General features: G+C 46.3%; 1 protein-coding gene across 1 annotated transcript in view; it reads right to left on the bottom strand.

Annotated features, from left to right (window-relative positions):
• The window catches only part of ZCCHC8 (zinc finger CCHC-type containing 8), a 1,340,563-nt gene that overhangs the window by 204,946 nt on the left and 1,110,181 nt on the right, over positions 1-25,436 (bottom strand). Inside the window, 1 exon segment of the mRNA XM_044068587.1 lies at positions 4,206-4,326. Coding sequence (XP_043924522.1) covers positions 4,206-4,326 — 121 coding nt within the window.

The raw sequence follows: 25,436 nt of genomic DNA, 5'->3' as shown, positions 1-25,436 counted from the left end.
TTTCACAGGTACAGTCCATCTGTGGTCTTTATTACCAAAAAAGAAGCAGAATCTCCTGTTTCACGGCTTAAGTTTTGTTGGGCAAACATTTGAATTTCCACCTTAGCATGTACTTTATCAAAAAATGATTTTGTCCCGCCAGGGAAGAATACCTTGAAGACAGCTGGGTATAGCAGTTTCAATCGCACATCTGCATCTCAACATTCACTGAACAGTGGAATAAATTTGCTCCTCTTCTGTCCGATGCGCAATGAGTAATTCTCCACAAATACTCTGCTGTCTCCCCACTTTTAGTACTTTGATCTTCTGCCATAACTTTGTCAAAATTGACTCCTCCTGCTGGCAGGACTGCAGCTTTACTAATAAAGGTCTAAGGTTGCTTTCTTACAGCCAGGTTTGGAGCATGCACATGGTGTGCCCTTTCAACTAAACTCCTGTTGTGGAATACAAGTCCAGTTGCTTATTTGTGTTTTCATAAAATTAATGCAGTCTGTTCCTTCCAGCTTCTCTGGTATAGCTGAAAATCTCAGGTTTTCCCTACGTGCTCTGTCCTCTAATTTTATTTTTTTTTTAAACTTCTCTTTTTCTTACTGAGCGAGTAGTCTTCATTTAGCCAGCCAGCCTTTTCTTTATTTCGACCTCTGATTTTTGCAGCTTTATCATCTCATCTGAATATCTGTTTAAAGCTTCCTCCATTTTTCTAGACTTTTGTCTGCACTGATATACTCCATTAGTGTTTTGTTTATTTTAATCAGGTCTGTATGCAGTTGTCTTACATCTTTCTGTAGGTTAATGAAGTCATGTCTGAAGGTTGCATTGCTTTTTGCTGAACAGCTGCAGAACTTTATTCAGTCAGTGCTTCTTTCTCACTTTCTGTAGCAGTTTTATTTTTCCAGGTCTTCTGTATTTCTTTATCCCTGGCATTGAGACAGAGCACTTACTAGCCAGTTATGGAAAGTTTAACCATAAACACAGGTCTACTACTGGCCTTCTCTGCCGAGGTTGCTTTCACACTGGGAAAGTTAGAAATAAGCTGTTACTCAATGTGCAGCTATCTTGGAAGACCCAGATTTTGGACTTCCTGAGCTACATACTTCCTCTGACTGGGTGGAATGTTGGGGAGTTTCCTCCAGGGTCACAGAGGTGGAAGGGAAAAGGGAATACAATAACCTGTGGATATTACTATAGCACCCAGTCATTGTTTGTAAGATTTGTCCAGGGGTCTAGTTGCAGGGAAAGACAATTCCACAACTGCTTCCAGAGATGGACAATCAGGCAGCACTTCAGGAGTGCTGACAGGGCCTGTTGAAAAGTAATCCTTAAAGCCGTGATCTGCTGACCCCCTCTGCCTCTGGAGGAAGCGTCTCCCCATGAGTCTTTAAAAGATCCCAGAGATTTCTGGAATCAAATTTTCTTGCCACCTCTGATTCCTAGAAGACGTTCGCTGGGGTGGGGTGGGGGTAGAAAACATGATTCCGACAGCAGACCAGCTCTTTCCTTCTTGCTTTCTGTGGGTAAGCGTCTCTGACTGATGGCCCAAACACAGAGGAGGCATCAAATAGGGTGTTCAACAAAAGATGTCTTGCAAAGCCTCATTCAGTCATGTCTACTGGCTATGCCCAAGCTGGCTGCTCAAAAGATGCCTTCTGCGGTGTGGGATTTTAACCTTGATGAGTTACCAAAAGAAGAGTGGCCAGTTGGGGAAACATTCTGGAAGTCCTCCGCCAACAGGGATTCAGCGAGAGAATTTGAAAGCAGTTTAATCAAATCTCTCTGCAAACAAGTAAAATGTACCAGGTAATTTAATGACCTTAGTGCAAAAGTAGCTGAGGCATAAATGCACTTTCCAAATCTATCGCTCTGGACTCCCTCCCTCTCTGGAGGACGGACAGTGGAGCTCTGTTCTGCTAGCTCCTTTGTAGCCACTGTCTCAACCATGGCATCGAGAACACCTTTAATCCAATTAAATTGATCAACAAGAGGGGACAGAAATTTACCTGGGTGCTTGGGGACAGGTTTGACACCATTTTTGTCCTATTCCTTCCAAGAACAGCATAAGATTAGGTGGGATAAGTTCATTCATGAGGGGGGGAATAAGGTGTTACCCAAAACATACATGGGCCAGCCCCAAAAGCCTCCAGGGACACAGACTCCTCAGAAGAATTTTGGGAGAACCAGCCACCTTTTTGCCTAAGGATTTCCATGATATCCCTGAAGGAAACACTGCCAGGTGGGGCTCAAGAGATCCTTCACCATCAGTCTGTGCGCCTGTGAGGGACTCCACGGGGGAGTCCATATGCATCCTCTTCAGAGGAACCTCCTTCAGTGGGGTGTTCTGGGGAGGTATCAGAAGAGGTGAGGAATCTCTGTGGGGAATTTGTGAGGAGACTTTCTAGAATGGGCTGACCCACAGGAATAGCAATGATGGGCTGAGAGCTCAAAACCGATGAAGGATGAGGTGTAGTGCCCGAAATAAGAAAGGACTGTTCCTTAAGAGTAGAGAGAGTACTTTCTACAATATGGAATGCAGACGGACCCAAGAGAAATCTCTCCCGCTTCCCTCAGAGCTGAAGCAGTCGAGATGGGAAGTTGGGTCTGGCCCCTGACAAGAAAGAACTGGACCTGAGCTATCCAGGGCTGAAGCACCCAGGGGAAGGGATGGATCGGAAAAAAAATAGCAGCAGACCCCTGCCCTCGGATCTGGGAAAGACCTCTCGGCTCAGTGACCTGTGCTGAACAGAAGATAATGAAACAGGACTAGTCAAGGGAGCAGTCGATCTGAGGAAGGATGCTTCCTCAGACCAGATGTTGAACCTCTCAGGGATCTAGGGTGCTTGGACTCCAAAGCCAAGAGTCAGATCGGAGAAGGAGATAATTCTTTTCTGGAAGAAGAGCTCATGGATCCAACAGGGGACAGAGGTGGAATGACCTCCAACTGAATTTGAGCCCTAAGGAAACTCTGCATCATTCTGTCCATATCTGCTTCTGAATAACTCCTAGAGGGCCTAGATGAGACAGAGGAAGGTGGTCTGGAGTGTTTGGTGGAAGTTTGCAATACCTGAGAAGGCAGAGTCGAGGGCACTGACTTCAGTGCTATATCTGGTGAACGGCCTCGACTCACAGGATCTGAGAAACTACGATCTGATAGAGGCAAGCAGAATGGAAGAACTAGTCTTCGGTACTGGGACTGTTGGATGTGAAGTAGGCATGGAATCTAGGGCAGGCCTGACAGTTATCAGACCCATGGTAGTGGGATCCGAAACTTTCTTGGACTTCACTTGTGGCTCCGAGGAGGTAGTAGGGAACTTATGGTGCCTCCTTCTTGGCTCCAAGACTGCCTGCTACTGGTTGGAGACAGGTTGAGCTCTAGCAGGAGTCAGGCTTTTCAAGATAAACTTCTTCTGTCGATCCAAGAGAGATACTGGATAAATGTACTGCAAATAGAGCAAGGAGTGTCTAAATGGGCAGCTCCTAAGCAATGTATGCACTTGTGGGGAGATCAGAGTTGGGAATCTTATGCCCACAAGAAATGCACTTTTTGAACCTTTTCAGCTTGCCAGTCTTGTCTGACATTTTTTCTTTTTTGAACAACCACGGTTGCATACAACACAATCTACAATAAAGAGGACTATTTTTAATTAACAAGTCTAAAGGATTAAGAATAATGAAGAAAACCTTTTTTTTCAATTTTTTAAGAAAGTCTCACTATAGGAGAAGAAACGTGTGCTATAAACATGTCCCCAATGCCAGTGAAAGATGAGGGAGGAGCAAAAAAGTACTTATCAGTATAAATAAGAAAAAACAGTCACTAAAGGCGACTTATCACAAGGCTTTTTCCCAAAAAAACAAACATTAGAGAGGTTGTATCTTCCGTCTTGCAGCTATGGCAGCAAACGAGATCTGAGGAGTTGGATGAGATCTACGGCATTATGGGCAGAGGGAAAAGCATGCGGTTTGATCTGAAATATTGCAGAAAGTGTCCTAGTCGGACCAGAGGATCGAATCCTAGACCTATAAGTGAGGAAGAATGAAAGGGACAACATCAGATACTAAGCAAAGACTAACAGATCTAAATCATGAACTGCTCATCACAGCGTTCTGGTTTCTGCGATGAAATTGAAGACAGAAGGGTGACATTTTCCTCAACCAGTGCATAACTTCATAAAACTACCCCTTTTATCACCAAATATCCAAAAAAAACTTACCAGAGTCTACGTCCATGTCGACTGCAGAGGCAGGCACTTCACTGGGTGTGAACTTCTGTTTTTTCTTAGAGCTGGGGTTTAACTCATCATAGGCTCTTTTGTTATTAAATGGTGGACTTGTCTAGAAAAAAAAATTACAGCCTGAGAATAAATGAAATGACAATACAATTCAGCAAGGTTAAATGAATGAATAAATGCACACTTTTGAAGGAGAACAGAGCCCAAAAACTGAAAAGTGTACAGCTGTGTAAAAACTTACCATAGAAGCAGATGTCCTACTGATCACTGTTGTGGTATGCCTGACACATGGGTTGTCACCGCTGAAGTCTGGCTGGGGTACCAAAGCTTTAACTTCCCGAGGTTGCATGTATGGCACATGACCTCAGCTAGTATGCATTGGTGTATACAGATGGACATACAAGTGTGGATCCTTATACCATCTCTAAGCCAACAGACTGAAGAATACTGAGAAGGAGACTGGTCAGACAGAAGGGGTCTAGTTTGAATAGTTAAGAAAACTCCCATTCCCATGTACAAAGCAAAGGTAAAATCAAAGGAAGAAAAGAAAAAGGAAAGATGGAAGCGAGGGTGGAACAGATTACTGCAACACTGATCAGTAGGACATCTACTGTTATGGTAACTATGTGCTGACTGAAATTACTGTTGCAGCATTCCTGACAATATTGGCGAGTCCCAGTGCTGAAGATTGGGGTTGGCTACTGAGCAGAAGAGTTGTCCAGCTGTCCGGACAGGACCAACCTAGAAAGGCTGCCCTGGACCTGCAGGAAAGCATCAATTTTGTAGTGTTCGGTAAAGGTGTGTACAGAGGACCAGGTGCCAGCCTCCAAGATAACCCTGGAGTCTATTATAGGATCATAGGAAGTTCCTAGGCTACTGGTACCGAGACCCTTATAAGCCTAGCCAAGAGTTTAACCCATGCATAGACAAATCGGCACCTGATGCCCCTGCCCAGCAGGGACACAGGTGGAATCCCAGGGATATATTTTTTTTATCTCCCATCCAGTTATCCACACTGCTTAAAAGGGGTAAAGCGGTACTCTGCTTGATGTGGCAAGGGAGTTTATTCCATAGATGGGGGGAGTCTCTAGGACACAAATCTGTCCAGCCAGCAAGTCCTGCTGATGTCACAGACCAGGTTGATGCCGCGTGTGTGGGTTACTCGAGTGGAGCTTGAGTTGCGGATTTCTTTCTTTTTTTTTTTTTTTTAAAAACATCCCTTGAGGAATCCATTACCCCAGTTGAATGTGCTTTAGAGCTGGAAGGCAAGTTCTAACCATCGTGCAAGTAACAGAATGAGACGGCTTTAAAAATCTAAACTGCAAAAGTTGGTTTGGAGACCAACTGGCCACCTTATAAATGATGCAAACTGGTCGGTTTATCTGGACAAAACTAAATCCTTCAGAAAGAATATGAGTTGACTGGGTATGTCCAGAGAATTTAAGATCCCTTCCCCACAAATTGTGGCTTGGGAAATTAAAGTGGGTAGGTTAATACCACCATCCACTACCTTAGACATGAAGGATGGATTAACCCTGAAGATCATTCTACACAAATGAAAAATAAGGAAAGGAGGAATGGCCAAGAGAGAGTTAGTAACTCAAACTCCCCTAGTAGATGTGAGACTTAAGAAAGTGAGTTTTCCAAGTACAGAATTTTAGAGAAGAGGAAAATCATGCTGGTTCAACAGGAGGCAGTGAAAACTTTTCTAGCACAAAATTAAGATCCCAAGGAGGAAGAGATGGGTTTCCTTTGTAGGTTAAAATGCAGGACTCCCTTGATGATAAACTTGACCTCCACTCTAGCCGTAAGTGGAGGGCTAAGAGGGAGATAAATAGGTTTTCTTTAAGAAAAGTGTAGGCCAAACTTGACTGAAGTAGTTTTAAGATACTGTAGCAAAGCAGGAACTTGTGATAAGATAGAGTCCTGGCTATTTTTGTGGCACTACTAGGAAAACCTTTTGCATTTTTGTATATTTTCTAGTAGTTTTTCTCCTGGATTCTTTATAGAACTTGAGCAACCTCTTCAGAGAAAAGGTGTTTTTGTGCAATTAAAATCCTATCAACCATAGGGTCAAGACAGGAGAAGGAAGATTTGGGTGGTGCCGTAATTCCTTCTGCTCACTTATCAGGTCTGGTTGAAGAGGCATTTTCTCCTGTAATTTCACTTTCAGGTGAAATAGTTGGGGAAACCAGTACTGTCTCTGCCAAAACAGTGTCAGTAAAAGGAATATGGGTGCTTCCTATTCTGCCTTAAGAATTTTTGGAAAAGGAAAAGCAGAGAGGAAAGTACAGTTGTGTACAACTTACCATAAATGTAGATGTTAGAGTGCATTCACTGTTGCAGACATCACACTTGGATGGATTCCCAGAGCTGAGAAAGGGTGGAGGCAGGCAAGAAGAGTTGGGGCTGGCTAGCAGACCTTGCAAGACTGCTGTAGCAAAACCTGCCCTGGATTTGGAAAAGATAAGTAGGTGGTAATGCTTGGTGAAGGTGTGTACAGAACTCCAGGTAGCAGCTTCCAGGATGTCCCTGGTAGGGACTCCCCTGAGAAATGCTGTAGAGGTAGATGTTGCTCTAGTGGAATCTGTTCTGACCCCTTGAGGGGCTGGTTTTCCATGGTGCTTGTAGCAGAAATGGATGCAGTGTGCTATCCATTTGGAAATGGTTTGTTTTGAAATGGCCTTGCCCTCTGTCCCTGTTGCAAAGCTGACTAGTAATGGGTCAGATTTTCTGAAGGGCTTAGTTCTATCAAGGTAGAATCTGAGCCGTCTGTGCATGTCCAAAGAGTGCAGGATCCTTTCCCCTTTATTTTGAGGATTAGGGAAGAAGGTTGGCAAAATGGATGGATTGGTTGATAGCCACACTGGACACCTTAGGCTTAAAGGAAGGGTTAGTCCTGAGGGAAACCCTGTTATCATGGAAAATAATGAAGGGTTCAGCTTGTAGCTTAGACACTTCTAGCTGAAGTGATGGCTAGAAGCAAGGCTGTTTTCAGAGAGAGGAATTTCAACTCTACTGAAGCAGCAGGTTCAAATGGGGGAAGCGTGAGCTTTTCCAGTATAAAGTTAAGGTTCCAAGCAGAGGTGGGTGCTCTCCTTGATGGCCTTAAGTTGTTTGCCCCTCTCACGAACTGTTTGATGAGAGGGTGAGAGAATAAGGGTGGTTCAGTGTTGTAATGAGCTGAGATGGCAGAGGCATGGATCTTAATGGAGGAGAAGGATAGGCCTCTGTGGAGCAGTAATGTTAGGTAATCCAGGATTAGAGTTAAGGAGAGCAGTGTTGTGTCCTCTCCTTTAGACTGAATCCAAGAACAATACCTTTTCCACTTATCAGCATAGGATTTCCTTGTACTAGGCCTTCTGGCTTCAAGTATGACGTTCAGCACCTGTTTGCTTAGGGTTGCTGGTGAAAAATTCAAGGAACAAGCCAGGCTGCAAGATTTAGGGTTTGCAATTGTGGATGCAAAATCTGTCCCTCCTGCTGAGAGAGCAGGGTTGAGGTCTGGTGTAGATGCCAGGGTGGCACCATTACCAGGCTGTGCAGGAGTGGGTACCAGTGCTGGCGTGGCCAGTCTGGGGCAATGAGAATTGTCCTTGGCCTGTCTTGTTTTACCTTGAGTAATACTCTTGATAGAAGGGGCAGAGGGGGAAAGACATAGATTGAGAGCTTTTCCCACTAAAAGGCTAGGGCATCCACTTTCCAGGTGCTGCTGTGAGGATTCCTGGTGCAGAATTTGCTGTGCTGGTGGTTGTAGGGGGAGGCAAAGAGATCCCACCTCTGGGGTCCCCCATTTCTGAATCAGAAGGCTGAAGGTGCTGGGCTCTAATTTCCACTCATGTGGGTCTAGGAGATTTCTGCTTATGTCATCTGCCAGGGAGTTTTGTTGGCCTGGCAGGAATTGAGCTTGAAGATGGACTTGGATGTCCAAGTCAGTGTTCCACAGGGCCATAGCTAATCTGCAGAGTGGGTAGGAATGGGTTCCCCCCTGCTTGTTGATGTACCATATAACTGTGGTGGTGTCTGTTTTTATTAGCAGTTGTCCTGGAAAGAGCAGAGATCTGAAAGCTGTCAGGGTATTCTGTACAACTAGCATCTCTTTTTGGTTGATGTGCCGATTAATTTAACTTGGGCTCCAGTGGCCCTGAATACATTTGCTAGCCATGTGAGCCCCCAGGCATAGTCTGATGAGTTTGTGGTTAGGATATGAGCGGCATGGGGTTGAGTAAATGGCAGTCCCTTGTTGTGGTTGCATGCTTCTGCTCAACAAAGGAGCTCTGTCCTTAGGGTATGATAGGAAGGACTGTTTCCAGGTCCGAGAATGTTGGCACCAAAGACTTTTTAATACCACTGAAGTTTCCTCATATGCAGTCTTGCATATAGAATTAGCAGCATACATGAGGCCATGAACTCTACGGCTTGCAGTATTTCTCTTGCAGACAGCTGGGTTCTGATGGCCATTTGTTTGAAGTAATCTGTCATATAGACTTGCTTTTCTGAAGTGAGGAATGCCGTTTGGGAAGTTGTTTGCAAGCTTGCTCCCAGAAATACAATCTTTTGACTGGGTACCAGCTTTGATTTCTTTTCATTGATGGTGTACCCCAAGGAAGTGAAGGTTTTTTTTACAAATGCTAGGTGCTGCAGCAGCAATTCCTGACTATCTGCCTGAATCAGGCAGTCATCCAAGTATGGGTAAATTTGGATATTTGTCTGCCTGTAGTATACCATGGCTGGAGTCAGGAATTTTGTGAATACCCTGGGAGCAGCAGATAAGCCAAAGGGAAGTGCAGAGAACTGATAATGAATAGATCCTGCCTTGAAACATAGATACTTCTTGCATGATTCTATTATGGGGATGTGCAGACAGGCTTCTTTTATGTCTAGGGTGACTAACCAGGTATCCTTGGCTAGCACAGGAAGAAGCTGTTGCAAGGTAAGCATTTTGAATTTTGGTACCACCAGGAAGGTGTTGAGAATTGAAAGATCCAGGAATGGGCACTAAGAGCCCTCTTTCCTGGGTACCAGGAAGAGTCTGGAGTAGAATCCTTGACCCCTCTTGTTCTACTGGAACGGCTGAATAGCTCTGATATTGAGCAGAGAAAGTACTTGGTTTTGAACCTCTGCCCACTGGTTTGGAAGAAGGTCTGGAAACCCGCTTGGGGTTGGCAGTGAATGGAAATAAAATTTGTACCCCTGGGATACAATGTTGAGGACCCATCAGTCCTGAGTGATGGACATCCAGTTTTTTGCATGAAGGGCACGTTTTCCTCCTAGGGGCACAAGCAATACAATTGGGCAGGGCTGTGAAGTGGAGTAAAGAAGTCATGAGCTTTTTCCGTAAGGAGGTGGCTTACCACTCCCTGCTTTAGGGGTGGGGGCACTCCATTGCTTAGATCTCTGCATACCCTGAGACTGTAGTCTGGGTAGTCTTTTTCCCCTGGGTCTTGTTTCAGAAGACCTGGAGGGGGTTAGAAAGGACCAGTGTTTAGAAAGGCAATGCCTACTGACTCTAGGGGGTTGTATTTGTAAGAATTCTTTAACAGTCTGCAAAGATTTAGCTTTTTCTTCCATCTTTTTGAGAACCTCTTCTGCTTTGGTGCCAAACAGTCCTCATTCAAAGGACCATCTATTAATTTTGATTTGACATGGTCTGGCAAGGTCTGCTCTTTCAGCCAAGCATGTCTTCTCAGTACAGAGCCAGTGACTGCTGCCCTGCAAGATGCTTCTAGGGCATCAAAGCCACACTGCAAAGTATCCTTACTGACTTGGCTTGCAGAGTGCATAAGCTCCTGCAATTCTTTATTTTCTGCACAGACTGGAAATGTTACCACTTTTTGTTTAATGAGTTCCATAATATGCTGCTGGTACTTCAGCATGAGAAACTGGCAAATCAATGCTCTAATAGCAAGAGTTGCAAAGGTATATACCTTCTTACCCCATCTGTCCAAAGCTCTGGAGTACTTGTCCGAAGGGGTGGGATTATTGGCTGTAGTAGCCTTGACACCATTAGGTCCCTGGGAAATAATCTCTGGGTCAGCAGTAGGATTCTTGAAAAGAAACTTGTGAGCATCAGGTACTCTGTAGAACCTGTCTGGTTTCCTAGGGGCAGGAAGTAAAGTGTCAGGAGTAAGACTGGATTCCATACAAGCATCATCCACAACATCCAGGACAGGGGGTATAGCTAATGGCCAGTGCTAAGGCAACTAATAGATTCCTCTGCATCTGAATCCTCATAGGCAGATAAGGGCATGTCTTCATAATCAGAAATCTCAGAGTGTCATCTGACTCCTGGTCTGCAGAAGCTGAAGGGGACTGGGTTCTTTGTCTCTGCAGGGGAAGGCTGACTTCCCCTAAGCATTTGTTTTTGTGGTATGGGAGCATGAGCATGCGCTTTGGTCGTCGGTTTTCTAGGCGTAGTGGGTACTATGGGCCTAAGAAACGCGGTGGTTTTGGTTAGAAATGAAGTCTGACTCGAACATCGGTAGAGCGAAGAACTGCCTGCACAGCAGCCTCAGACCCATGCAAGGTAGAGACATCCGCAGGTTCCATAGTCAAAGAAGGATCTCGCAGCATACTGGACTCCAAATGGGTTTCAGCAGAGACCTGCGAATCCACTGAAGTGGGCATCAGTGGCTGCGAAGGCGCCTCACTGAGTACCGGCAGACTGGCTTAACGGAAGCATCGTCGGCAGTTTTGGACCTATGCGGTCTGTCTCTGTCCTTATCCTTAATTTTTTCAGAATATCGGTAGTTGGATGGCTTACCAAAGCCATTTCAAAATACGGAGATTGAGAGTGAAAGAATTTTGCGACAAAGAGCCCGATGACTAATGGTTCAGGTGTTAAAAAAGGCACAGAACAGACAGCAAGGAACATCGTGGTCTGGGCCTAAACAGGTGATGCAGTAAGAATGAAAATCTCTGTGAGGCATTTGCTTTCCACAGGCAAGACAATTAACTTTTTCTGACATCGGTTAAAGCAAAAAAAAAAAAGGATCCCCAATGGGTATTTAGCTTTAGAAGACTTCAGGATTATCCAATTCGAAAATGAAAATTCTGGTAGCAGACGACTGACACTTGCCAACTGCTTCTGCTTCGGGCTCTTTGGCAAGAATGACTGATGTAATGGCATCGGCTGCCTGTTTTTATACCCAAGATGACCTGACGTCAGTCCTGGAGCGACAGCATCCAACGCAGAAATACTAAGTCTCTGGTATTCGGGCCGACTGAGGGCTACCTGCAGGCAGATAACCCCCAAGTGTAATGACTGCAACAGTGAAACACGAAGAACATCTTCCGTATCCACTGGGGGAAAAAAAAAAAGTCATCTGTGCTTCAGGCTTTGGGACAAAGATCCCTGCTGCAGAAATGGGCAAGCTGATAGTTGGTTGGTGACGCAAAGAAGTCTGAGGAGTGACCCTCTAAAGGGCAATTGTCTGGAAAACCTGTCCAACATACATTTGTGGGGGTCCCTCCAGGCAGCAGCTTACAGAGCCTGCTACTACACAGTCCTCAGAAAATATGTATGTGGCTGTCAGCATGATGTCCTTCTGATTGACACCGTTCCATGCCTCCTGTGCTAACCCGCAAAGCTGGCAAGACCTGGTCCCTCCCTGTTTATGTACCACATGACATTGGTGTTGTCTGTGTACACTAGGAGTGGCCTGGGTTTCCAAAGGTGGGTGAAGTTCTGAACAGCTTGTAGAAGACCCCTAATTTCCTTCAGATTGATATGTTTCTTCACAAACTAAGTTTTCCATTTGCCCTGCTCTTTGTGATCCTGTCCATACCCCCACCCCTTGTCAGAGTATTCTCTATGAACTTGAAGAAGAGGTGGTGGCGAAAATGGCAGTGCTGGGTTGAGGATGATCACAAGGGCACCTTTTTAAGCCTAGCCATGCATCCCAAATCTGACAAGTTCTGGTACAATTGGTAAGTGTAAGCAGAGGCTTGGTGGATGGATGAAACATTTACAAGCAGGGCCCAAGGAGATGAACCACTTACAGGTTGCCTGTGTCCATTAGTCATAGGTGCCAAACCAGGATGAATTTCCTGTCCTCCAACCAAAAGTCCAAGTTACACTTGGATTAGGGAGGAACTCTGCTTCACATGGATGGGGATCCTGTTACAAAGAGGGAATATGACAATTTCCTGTACGCCAGGCACAGATCTTCCCTCAACAGTCTGTAGGAGACAGAATTCAGGGACTGGGCCTTGAGGCAGTCTGGATAGGACACTTCACTTACACCCTGCATTCTTTTGTGAGGGATCTCTGTGGACATTTCAACTGCTGGATATGCCTGGATTAGGTACATACCAAAGGGGGCACTGTACTCAATAATAGGACTGATGAATGCAGAATACAGTGAAACAATGACTTCTTTGGACCTACACACCACATTTTTGTTTATATGTTGCGCAAAATAGAATTATTTCCTCATACTGTAGACATATAGATCCTGAATAAAAGTCTGGGGTGTGGTGCTGACTTGGAATTCAGACCTCAGGCTTGCATGCCTAATGAAGGAAGGTGAAGAAATCAACTGGCAGATTGAGGGGAAAAAACCCCAAGAAATGATGGATGAAGCTTCTACAATCAATAACAGAACTGTACCATCAACATGAGCTTAACTTTGGCAAATAAGTTTATCCTGAAATAACCTTTCTGCAAATGCATCTGATACACACCAATGAAAAACTAAAGAGATGGGAACTAGGGAAGGGAGTGAACAAACTGAAGAGCTCCATGTGTTCACCAGTCCTACCCACCTGCACAGCACGTAGTCCTAACAACCACCCAAGATAGACCACTTCATATCAGATCTCCACTTATATTAAGTACCTTACAAACATGTTACATCAACTTCAAAAAAGAATCACTGTAACAGTAAATCTTAACATGAGTAGACTCCCAGGTAGTACTGTGGTACTCCAGAAAGGTGGACAATAATAGTACCCCTCTGCAGCACAGCTGTGCTTACTTAGATGGTGGATCCAACTTGCAGGTTTGTAGATGGCTCTGTGAAAAAAGGATAAAACTCTGAATATGACCAGGGTTTGATTAGTACCTACAGCACTGAAGGAGCCAATGTGGAGAAGAAAGGGAGAAGAGAGGTAAATGCGTTTTCACCTCTCTGGCAGAACTGTGGGATGTGAACTGAAAAGACATGTAGCCATCGCATCACTGGAGTTACCTGACTGCATAGCAGCCTATGTAGCAGGCAAGAAAAGGGCATAAGCAATAATGAGGTGATGCACCACTGTGGAGAAAGGGCTTAAGCCTTAGGCTATTACATATGCCTCCTACAAGGGTGGGGCTTAAAATAGGCGCATCACCAACAGAGGTAGATATTTGCCATATAAGGTACATACACAGAAAAATGTGAACCTGGACTCAGCATGGATGGAGCAAGGATCAATGCTCTCTACCCAAAGTATGCAGTCACTTCCTAGAGAGACAACCTTTGTCCAAAGGTCAGTAAATGGGCCAGCCACTTGTTGGGAAGAAGAGCTGGCGGTCAGCAGAGAACAGCTACAAAAACAAAACAAAAAAACTTACAAGTTTTGTGAAACTGCAGTACTCATGTGCAGTTCCAAAAATGTATTGTGCTGAAACATTTTTGAAATATGGTGCAGATATAGCTGCAGTGCTTTGGTAATGTGTTTTTTTTTTTTATTATGCCTTGCAGAGATTTAGTAAGCTTGTTATAACAAAAGGCAATGCAGTACCCTAAGTCTGCTTAATGACCTAGTAGCAGCCTTCTCCTTCCATGAATGGAAGAAAAAAGCAAATCAGTTTTCCTAACTTCACTGGTTTTCATAGTGAAATGTTAGAGCTCCATGTGAGCACCTAGCAGACTAACTGTGCCCTCCAGCATTCTGGTAGTTTGGATAAAAGACTTGCAGTTGAACAGCTTGAGCACACTGACGACACAAACTGTAATAAAAGATGAACTGAATGGCACATTCTGATTATGAATACTAAAGTAAGGTGGTTTACATGAATTTGAAACTGAAATCCTTACAGAAAATGAAACTGCAACTAGAAAAACTGGAAGCTAAGAATGGTATTTTATCTCTACTTTATCTGGTGGCTGAAAGAAAAGTGAATTCGGTTGTGTAAGAACTTACCATAACCTTAGATGTCCTTCTCTTCCATGTTGGAGTATTCATTACAGTAGGGAGGTTGCTGCCTGCAGCACCGACATCAGGCCAGTATACCAAAGTCTTTGGGGCAGGAGGGTACGTGTGACATCCTATGTCAGAGCCATAAACTGACGGAGGCTATAAATGTGACGTCTGCACATACCCTCTTCAGAATGGACTGCCTCATATAGTAGTACTCCTGGAGGTTTAAAGAGGGTCATAAAAGGAAAGCCCTTGAGACCTGCATGTAAACTAGACCATAGGGTACTTGATAGGCTGGGTGAGTGGCTATGTCCCCACAGGTAAGTAACAGTAGATTAGACAATATAGGAGAGGGTGACCGAATACTGCAACATGGAAGAGAAGGACATCTAAGCTTATGGTAAGTTCTTACACAGCTACTCTATGACCTTCTGTTCTCAAGGTGGGATTCTGACTGAGGATAAAAAACAGGTAGGTTAATGGTCTGGTTTAATGAGAGCTCATTAACCACCTCAGGCATGAAGGCGGGGTTAGTCCTAAGGGCAACTCTGTCCTTGTGGAAAATAAGGCAAGGAGGGATAGCCATAAGGGCTTGCATCTCTGATACCCTTGTGGTGGAAGTAAGGGCCACTAGCAGAAGTGTTTTCAGGGTAAACAGTTTCAGGGATACTGAATATGCTGGTTCAAAAGGTGGCAATGTAAATTTTTCTAATACAAAATTCAAGTCCCAAGGGGGGGGGGGGGGTATAGTCTTTCGAGGGGGTCTAATATGGAGCACCCCCTTTCAGGAAAAGTTGACCTCCAATCTAGAAGCCAGAGGCGGTAGCAAGGGCAGACAAGCAGAGATGGCAGATAAATGGACTTTAATTGAACAATAGGTTAGTCCTGAGTGAAGGAGCTCACACGAATAGGAAAGGACCAAGGGTACAGGAATAGTCATAGGGTCCTGGTTTTTCCTTTGACACCACCTAGAGAATCTCTTCCATTTAGACAAACAATTTCTCCTGGTACTAGGCTTTCTGGCCTCCTGCAGAACACGGACTACATCCTTTGAGTATAGGTGCCTGCAGGGAATTAGAACCCAATCACTCATAAGGTCAGTTTTAGATTGTTCACCTGAGGGTGTAGTAGGAAATGCCTGTCCTGTGTGAGCAAGTCTATTCAGTGGCATAACGTGTGATGATTGCCCTTGGCTAGTAGATAGAGAAGGAGAAACCAATGCGGTCTTGGCCAAAAGGGGGTCACCAACAGGATTTTAGGTTTGTCCCTCGGGATTTTCAGGCGGACCTTCTGAATCAGTGTGAAGGGTGGGAAGCCATAGAGATGCATCCCCACCCAAGGAAAAGAAAAGGTGTCCACTTTCCAGGCTTGAGGATGTGGGTCCTTTGTGCAAAACATGGGCATCTGTAGGTTGTGGGAGGAGGCAAATAGATCTGCTTGCGGAATATCCCACCTGTGGATAAGATCTAGGAATACCAGTCTGTGAAGCATCCATTTGTGAGAGGGTGCTTAAGTTTTGCTGGGAGTATCTGCCATAACATTCTCTGTAGACAGGATGTGCACTGCTATCAGATGAATCTACAGTGATGATGCTAGGGTCCACATCTAGGTGGCCAGGCTGCAAAGAAGGTAGAATCTTGTCCCTCCTGTTTATGTATCACAGGACAGTCATATTGTCCACGATCACTTTCAGGGCTCCTGGGCATAGAGCTGATTTGAATGTTTGCAGGGCTAGAAGTGCCTTCATTTCCTGGATGTTGTTATGGTCCCTTTGTCTTAGTGTGGACCATTTTCTCTGCACAGTGAATTGTTTCTGGTTGTGTAGTAACACTGCACCCCCATCCCATGTCTGACGCGTCAGTAGAGGCCTGTTGTAGACGGGCCGGTACCTTAAGGGGGTTTACTGGTTGAGGTTGATGGCACAGATCCACCATTGAAGTTCCCTCTTCAGATGGTGAAGGAGGGGGAAGGGGTGTCCAGGGGATGACAGTGTTGGCTCCATAAATTCTTTCATGTGGATTCTTGCCAGGACCAACATGGGTATCAGGGATGCCATGTGGCCCAACATCCTTAGGAATTCTCATGCTGGCAAAGAAGTGAGGGTGATTAGTTTGTTGAAGTAGAGGGAAAGGTCCAGGCTGCTTTGGCCTGGAATGAAGGCCTTCATGTTGTCTGTTCAGATCCTGCACCCCAAGACGACCAGATCTTGAGTGGGGATCAGGCGAGACTTTTCCTTGATTATAGTAAAACAAGAGTCAGGGTGGAGATCCCCTGCTGTAGGTGGTGTAGGAGGACTTGACAGCCGTGATGAAGAATTAACAGGTCATTTAGATAAGGGTATATTTGTATACCCTGTGTTCTGAAGTGAACAATAAAGAGTGCTAGACACTCTGTGAACACTCAAGGAGCAGTGTAGTCTTCAAAGGGCAATGCAGAGAATTGAAAATGCAAAGAACTACTGCAAAGTGTAGGACTTTTCTGTAATCTGGGTGTATAGGAATGTGGAGGTAGGCATCCTTAAAATCCAGAGCTACCATGTAAGCCTGTGTTGGTATGAGTGGTAGGAGCAAACGTAAGATCATCACTTTGAAATGGGGTACCTTGAGGAACAGGTTTAGGAAAGAAAAATCCAGAATTGGTCTCCATGGGCCATCTTTCCTTGGTACCAGAAACATTCTGTAGTAAAAAACTTTTAGTTATGTACTCACCATAACTTCAGATGTTTGGGATCCATCTCGCCTACATTCTGACTGATGGGTTCGGAGCCAATCCCACGGCTCCGACTCGGCACGCTTATGCCAAAGAGCGAAGTCTCTTATTGGCTGAGCTTACTATATCCCAGGATGCACCACTACCAGTCCCCCAGATCTAGTTTGTCCGCATACATGCACACATGCACGCTCTGCTTATATAACATCGTCAGATGAAACAAGATAAAACAGTAGAACTCAAAACCGTTCAATCTCTTCTGATCTCCAAGGCAGGGGGAAGGAGGGTGGGTATTAGGAATGTAGGCGAGATGGATCCCAAACATCTGAAGTTATGGTGAGTACATAACTAAAAGATGTTATGTGATCCTATCTCGCCTACATTCTGACTGATGGGACAGCGTCCCTAGCACCTGAATCCTGGGTGGCTCACTGGAAAACACTCCTGAGTACCGTGGAACCAAATGATGCTCGCCCTTTAGATGCCACATCCAATTTATAGTGGGAAATGAAAGTGTGCGGATTGGACCAAGTAGCCGCAGCACAAATCTCCGAGATAGCAAGCTTGGAATGAAAAGCTATAGAAGTCGCCATAGCTCTGGTAGAGTGAGCTTTGATAGACATTGTAAGTTGCTTATTCGAAGAAGAATAAGCCTGAGTTATACAATCTCTAATCCATTTGGAGATAGTAGCTTTTGTGATGGTTTTGCCCAATTTATTGTCTGAAAAGGACACAAACAATTGGTCTGACTTACAATTTGTTGAGTCCTGTCTAAATAGAAGCGCAATTGCCTGTGAACATCCAATTTATGGAGAGTGTATTCTGCTTCATTGGAGAATTTTGGGAAGAAAACTGGTAGCTCTAAGGATTGTTGGAGACAGAAATTAGAACAGACCTTTGGAACAAAGGATGGATTAGGCCTAAGTGATACTCTATCCTTGTGAAATATCAAGTACGGTGGTCTGATAGACAGGGCTTGAAGCTCTGAAACTCTTCTTGCAGAAGTAATTGCAACTAAGAAGGCCGTTTTCCAAGACAGATATTTTAACTCACATGTAGCAGCCGGTTCAAAAGGGGAAGATGTTAACGCATCGAAGCACCAAGTCAAGGTCCCACGGAGGCAGGATGAAAAACTGGGGGTCTTAACAGACCCGCACCTTTAATGAAAGTTTTGCATAGTCTGCTGCTCATCAATGGAGGATCCATGGACTCGTGGAATTTAGAGATAGCCGCTAGTTGGACTTTAATAGTAGAGACAGAAGATCCTTGATTAAATAGGGATGTCAAGAATTTTAAAACCTCTGGGATAGGAGCAGTGATAGGGTCTAAGCCCCTGAGTTGAACCCAGATAGCAAACCTCTTCCACTTACTGAGGTACAATTTCTTAGTGGTGGGTTTGTGGGCCGAAGATAAAATGTGAATAACTTCCGGGTCCAATGTGTGACTTCTGACTAAAGTCGGAAGTGGAGGAGCCAAGCTGTCAACTTCAAGGAGTGAAGGGACTGATGCTGTCGTCCCGACTGATGAATTAACAGATCCGGAATTAGGTCTAAAGTCCACGGATCGTCCACCGCATGTTTCTTCAGGTAAGGAAACCATACCTGACGAGGCCAGTATGGGGCAATCAGTATCATTGCGGACCCCAATTGAGAAGCTTTTTGAATGACTTTGGAGAGAAGTGGAATCGGAGGAAAGGCATAAAGTAGCCCTGTTGGCCAAGGTTGTGCTAGAGCATCCATAGCTACTTCTCCCTGATGGAGTCAAGGAGAAGAACCTTTTGCACTTCGTGTTTAGTGGGGTTGCAAATAGGTCGCAGCACGGCATTCCCCATCTCCGGAAAACCTGAGCTGCTACTGTTTCGTTTAGGGACCACTCGTGAGGAGAGAGAATTGTCCTGCTCAATTTGTCTGCCAATATATTTGATTTCCCCGGAATGTGGGTCGCTACCAAGAAACGGTTGGTAGCTACAGCCCATTCCCACACCCTCATGGCCTCTCTGCAAAGGGGGTAAGATCTGGTCCCTCCTTGTTTGTTTAGATACCAGACCACCGACATGTTGTCTGTGTGGATGGCGATGATGCCCTGAGGAAGAAACTTGTGTAAGGCTTGTAGGGACAGAAGTACAGCCCTCATCTCCAACACATTGATGTGGAAAAGAGCTTCGTCTGGAAGCCAGGAGCCCTGAACTAACCTGCCCAGACAATGCCCCCCCCACCCTATCTGGGAGGCATCTGTCGTCAGGGTAACCACTGGAGAGGGAATAACAAAGGGGCTTCCTTGATTTAGATTGGATGTCTGAAGCCACCAGCGAAGGTCCCGTTTGCATGTTTCTGTAATCATGATGGGATGATTGAGGGGAAGGTCCTGAAAGGACCATTGAGTTGACAATAGCCACTGAAGAATTCTCATGTGCAATCTTGCCAGAGGAACTAGAAGAACCGTGGCAGACATTGAACCTAAAACTTGTAGGACCATCCTGGCTGGGGCTTTGGATCTTGAAATCAGAGCTTGAACTTGGCCCTGTAAAGTTTGGATCCTTTCGGCAGGAAGAAAAACGCGCATCAATTTTGAGTCTATCTCTGCTCCTATAAACCTTATGCATTGAGAGGGCAGCAAGACAGACTTTGACCAATTGAATGTAATCCCCAGGGTAGCACCCAGGGAGATGGTGGCTTTGAGGTTGTCCATTAGTAGATGCCTGGTGGTGGCAGTCAGGAGCCAGTCGTCCAGATAGGGAAACACTTGGAATCCAAGACTCCTCAGGTGAGCAGTCACTACTGCCAAACACTTGGTGAACACCCTGGGGGCTGTGGTGAGACCAAAGGGCAGTGCACAAAATTGGAAATGACTGACTCCCAGGCTGAAGCGCAGATACCTCCTGGACGCCTGATGTATCGGTATGTGATAATAGGCGTCCTTGAGGTCTATGGAGCACATCCAAACATCCTTCTCCAACAATGGGAGAATGGATTGTAACGTGACCATTCGAATTTGGATTTCGTAACGGATGGGTTCAGTCTGGTGAGATCCAAAATTGGTCGCACGTCCCCTGTCTTTTGGCACTAAAAGAACCTGGAGTAATTTCGGATCCGATCTGGTCTGTGGGGACCGGTTGGATGACTCCTTTTCTAGCAGCTTTAAAGCTTCTGCGGCTGCAATTTCCCTTTGACTGGGTGGTGGGTCCAGGATTTTTTGGACGGTGGGGTGAACATGTGAATGGGATGGTGTAACCTCCGGCAATGATCCGAAGCACCCATCTGTCCTGAGTGATTGACTCCCAGGCTTTTAGGTGCTTGGCAAAACGGCACCCGACTGGCTCCGGAGCAGCACAGCCGGGCAATCCCTCATGATGTGTGGGAGGCTGAAGAGCCACGAAAGGACTCGCGGTCTCCAGAATTGCGGGGCCCTCTGCCGCCTCTGGGACGGCGTCTCCCAGAAAAATTTCCCGTCCTCTGCCTCTCGACGGGCAATCTTCCTGCTGTTGAGGAAAAAACTTACGTGATTTACGGAACCACATCTACCCACCTCCTTTAGCCTTGGGATAAGGCCGAAAGGGAGTGGAATAACGAGCACCTACGGCAGATAAAGTTTTTCCCTCTTGCTCACAGCGGGTAAGGGTGTCTTTAACCTTAGGTCCAAACAAAGAGGACCCATCAAAGGGAGCGTCGGCGAAGGAAGACTTGAAGGCCTCCGCAAACTGACACAAGCGGAGCCAGGCTTGTCTCCGTAGAGCCACGCCTGTGCCTGCCGCTCTACCGCTTCGGCCGCATAGGAAATGAGCCTCATGGACGAGTTAGAAATTGACGTAAGGATAGCCAACTGAGAGCTAACCGACTGGGCTAGCTGCTCAGGTAGGTTACCGAGAGGAATCTGACAGCTCCTTGACCAGATCCCTCTGAAGCCTGGTAAAATGTGCCAAATAATTCAGAGACCTTAAAGTAAAGGCCGCTGAAGTCAGGGTGCGCTTCCGCACCTGTCCATGCTCCTAGACTCCTTATTAGGAGGATGGACGGACGTTGAAGCCTCTGCCACGTCCTGTTGTGTAGCAGATGCCACCACCATGGCATCTACAGCCACGCCTTTAGTGAGGAATTCCTTCTCGGGTGGGGCAGACAAAAATTTATTAGGACGAGAAGGGACTGGTTCCACGGTATCTGGATGTTCCCACGTCCTTCGACAAACTAAATCCAGGAGCTCGAAGGGCGGAGACACCCAGGAGGCGGAGGGCTGAGCCCCAAAGGCCTTGAGGAGCACTGACTCATCAGCAGAGGGGGGTTTGGATATCCAGCCGCCTCGTTGTTTGAGGATCTCTAAGATGTCTGCAAACGAGACATCATCCGAGGACGACTTCGGGGACCCCTCCGCATCATCAAGATCAGTGTCCGATGTAATAGACTCGGGAGTCCACGTGCTTCCTCTTGCACGATCTCTTCCTTGGGGGTTCCTCTGAAGACAACTTCAAGAACCCTCAGGAGGAGGAACCCCAATGGGGTAACCTCAGGCCCAGGGCTCCGCTGCCCACGGACAGGGGAACTGCCAAAGACCCAGTCTCCACGCCCAGGGAAGGTGCCGGTAAAGCCGGAGAGATGGCAAAGAAGACTTGGCCAAGGCACTCCTCATAGCTCTGAAAGCCGGACCCCAGAATCCTGGGAGTGTCCGGTTCCCGAGCCATGATAGCCGACGGAAGTCCCGCAGCGGCACCGAGAGGGAGGCTCGGAACCGATAGCATAGGTCCCGAAACATCACCCCCGGGTCCAGCCGAAGAAGTCCGTGTACCAAACTCAGACCCGAAGGCCCGGGTTGGAGTAAGGGTCGGAGCCGACCCTAAGATCTCCACCGGCTCCAACAGCACCTGCTCCGACGGAGCCGAAGCGGTCGGAGGAGGAATAGCAATGGGATGGGCCTGGGCTATCGGCTCCGAAGCCAACTGGGTCGGAGCTGAAACAAATTTTTGAAAGACTGGGGACTGGAACAGTCTTTGGAGCACCCTGTCTATATCTGAATCCGACATCCTCGAAGACAGAGAGGATACTGAACGGGTTCGAGATGGCCTCTCCAACGGCCCCAAAGGACTAGGGGACCGGCTCCGAGGCGACTCGATGACTATCGGCGCCGAAGGAATACCCACACTAGTTTCCATCGGTGCCGAGGAGGACTTCGGCGCCGAGGAGGAAGTGTCTGAGCGGGCATCCCTAGTCGGCTCCGAGACCAGTGGAGCTGACGAAGGTGACCCGCCTCTCGATGCCCCAGCCATCGGCTCCGAAGCCAGAGGAGTCGAGACTGGTGGCATCGAGGCAGACCGTTCCGCCCTCGGCTCCGAAGCCCTTGGAGCCGAAGGAGAAGCCTGCCTATGTCTTTTGGCGGCCGGATCCGACGGACTGGCCGGAGCCGACGCCTTTTTCTTTTTAGTTGGAGAAGGAGAGGATGCTAGAGCTTCTTCGAAGGAGGGTTTTATTAAGCCTTTAAGAATAAGTTTATTTTTCCTCTCCTGGAGGACCCTCGAGGAAAAAGCGTGACACACGCTGCATGACTCTTGTAAATGTTTTGCACCCAAACAATAAACACAGAGAGAGTGGTCATCTGTGATTGACATTTTAAAATTACATTTGGTGCATTTTTTGAAGCCCGAAGGCCTAGGATTCTGAGACATTATAGCAAAAAACAGTAATCCCTGACAGAAAAACCAACACTATCCACTTGATTTTCTAATCAATTTGACACTACCTAAAAATCGGTTTACAGCTGCCGATTAGGTAAACAATCCGTAACAATTAAGTAAAGGGTGCTTTGAAACCCTTTAAGGTTTAAGGGGGGTTGACTGACCGGGAAGGCCCTAAGATGAAGGAGGCCTGAAATCAAATCAACGCCCAATCACACTACAAAGTTATCACAAAACTCCAAACACACCACAAAGTGAAGAATAGCCGTTAAAACAGCTTTTTATGACAAGAACAGCAAAATTCTGACAGAAAAAAGTTAGTAATTAAATACTACTCAGCTCAGCCAGCTCGAGACCACGTCTTCGCAAGTTAGCGGCAAACGAGATCTGGGGGACTGGTAGTGGTGCATCCTGGGATATAGTAAGCTCAGCCAATAAGAGACTTCGCTCTTTGGCATAAGCGTGCCGAGTCGGAGCCGAGGGATCGGCTCCGAACCCATCAGTCAGAATGTAGGCGAGATAGGATCACATAACATCCTTTGTTTCTTTGTGGGGAAGGCACCTGCTCTATGGTGCCTTAAGCTAGCAATTGCTGAATGATGGTGGGAAAAAGGTTTGGCTTGATGGAGGTTGAGGAATCCCCTGGAAGGGGGGCACCATCCTCCAAGTCAAAGTATCCCCTTATGAATGGTGGAGAGGACCCAGTTTTCCGATGCGATTTTCTGCCAGGAGGGTAGGGAGAGGGTGAGACAAAGGAATAGGGGAGTGTTGGCATTTAGATCTTAGAAGTCACAGTGGAGGTGGTCTGGTTTGGTCAGACTGGCTCTGAAAGGGGGTGGTCAAACGGGTGGAAGGAAACCTGGGAGTAGAGCTTTTCCTAGATTGCCTACGTCCCCCTTTGGCTGAGGTGCCGAGTGGGAGGACTGTCTCCTGATGAAGGAAGTTCTTTGTGGATAGTTTCTGTGATATCTGGGGATGGGGATAGGAGACACCAGTAAATGCTTCAGGTTTTGTAGTTATTTTCCCTTTTCTTGAAGGGATTTAAGAAGGTCTGCTGAAGCCTGTCCAAAGAGGGCTTTATTGTCCAGTGGGGCATCAAGCAGTTTAGTTTGCACATCCATAGGAAGTGGATGAAGTCTCACCCAGGAGTATCGTCTCAGCACTGAACCTGATGCAGCAGATTTTGAGGAGGCTTCCACAGCATCATAACTGCACTTGGGAGTGCCTAGTCACCTGAGATGCTGTGGAAAGTAGGGTGTTACGTTGGGTTTTTATTGATGAATCAGGAACCTCAGACAGGAAGGTAGTAGCTTTGAAAATCGTGTTTAGGACATACCTAGCCATGTGCGTTTGGTAACTGAGCTCTTATAGCCAGAGTAGAGGAGGTACACATTTTTTCCAGTCTATCCATGATTTGCTGTCTATCAGTAGGGTAGAGAGCAGTAGAAGGCAACTGTCTGGAAGTTTTATCAGCAGAAATTGCAATAACTGCTGGGTCTGCAGGAGGGTTTTTGAATAGGAATTAGGTGTCCTGTGGCACCTTGTAAAAATGGTCAGGACGTTTAGAGGCTGGGGGTTGGGAATCTGGGGCCTGTGAAACGGCCAAGAAGGCATCTTCGAAGACAGGTAGTAAAGGAGGCACAGCAAAGGTGGATGGTTGTTCCATTTGCAGTAGGTCAAAGTACATTTTCTTAGTGCCGGAGACCTTTGAGCCCTGCGCCACTTAAAATCTTCCCTCATGAGGGAAATGATGTCCCCAAAGGTGAATTCTTTCCTAGGAGACTCGGGGGTGATAGGATCTTCTTCCTCTGGGGTGACAAAATCCTTAGGAGAATCTATTTGAGAGCCATAGGTTAGTGATTCCTCAGAAGAGGAACAGTCCTCCTCTGATACCTCTAAAGTGGGTTCTGAAGGAGCAACAGCTAGTGGTTGCAGTGTCTAACACCTGGAATGCCTTAAAGAGACACTGGGAGAAAACTTCCCATCCAGGAACAGGTTGAGGCTCAGGATGTTTACGTTTTTGTTTTCTCTTCATAGGGACAAATGGCTGAGTCTGTGTGAGAACAGACATCTGGGTGGGTGGTAAGGAAAGAGTAGGCCCTTCCGACTGTACGAGCCACGATTCCCCTTCCATCAGGATCTGATGTCTGATTAACCTCGGCGGATGTACTCATTGTTTCCGCCATCCCAGCTTCCATCAAGGTTCCCGGGCCTAGTTGGGAAACGGAGGTCTGAACAGATTCCGGGCTTTCATCGGCCTCAAGAATCTCTGGACACCTGAGGTGCAGCATGAGAATCCGGCCTGATTTTTTTGGCCTTCTTCAGCGGCAGCTCATCGGGCATGCCAATTCCCCTTTCCATGCCAAGTTCAAGATGCCAGAGACTTTGATTTTCTAACTGTAGTTTTAACATGGTCATACGGCTGTGGAGAGTTTTCGGTACAAAGGATTTGCAAATGGGGCAGGACGCTTGGTCGTGGGCCTCGCCTAAACAGAAAATGTACTTTTCATGTGTGTCCTTGTGAGGAATTTGTCACCCACAAGCACACTTTCCCTTTCTAGTGGTCATGTACATCTGGGAAAGTAACAAAAGACAAGGAAAACACAACAGGGTACTTATCTGTAGCGGCTGACTGTAGCTGTCATCCGAAAATGAGCGATCTGCTTCCTGAACTGGCAAACAGGAGCCCGACATTCACTGCAGCAGAAAAATTCTGAAGA

This window comes from Protopterus annectens, chromosome 4.part0, assembly GCF_019279795.1.
Source record: "Protopterus annectens isolate FY-2018-M chromosome 4.part0, PAN1.0, whole genome shotgun sequence".
Classification (NCBI taxonomy): domain Eukaryota; kingdom Metazoa; phylum Chordata; order Ceratodontiformes; family Protopteridae; genus Protopterus; species Protopterus annectens.
This window is presented reverse-complemented; position numbering and strand designations above follow the sequence as displayed.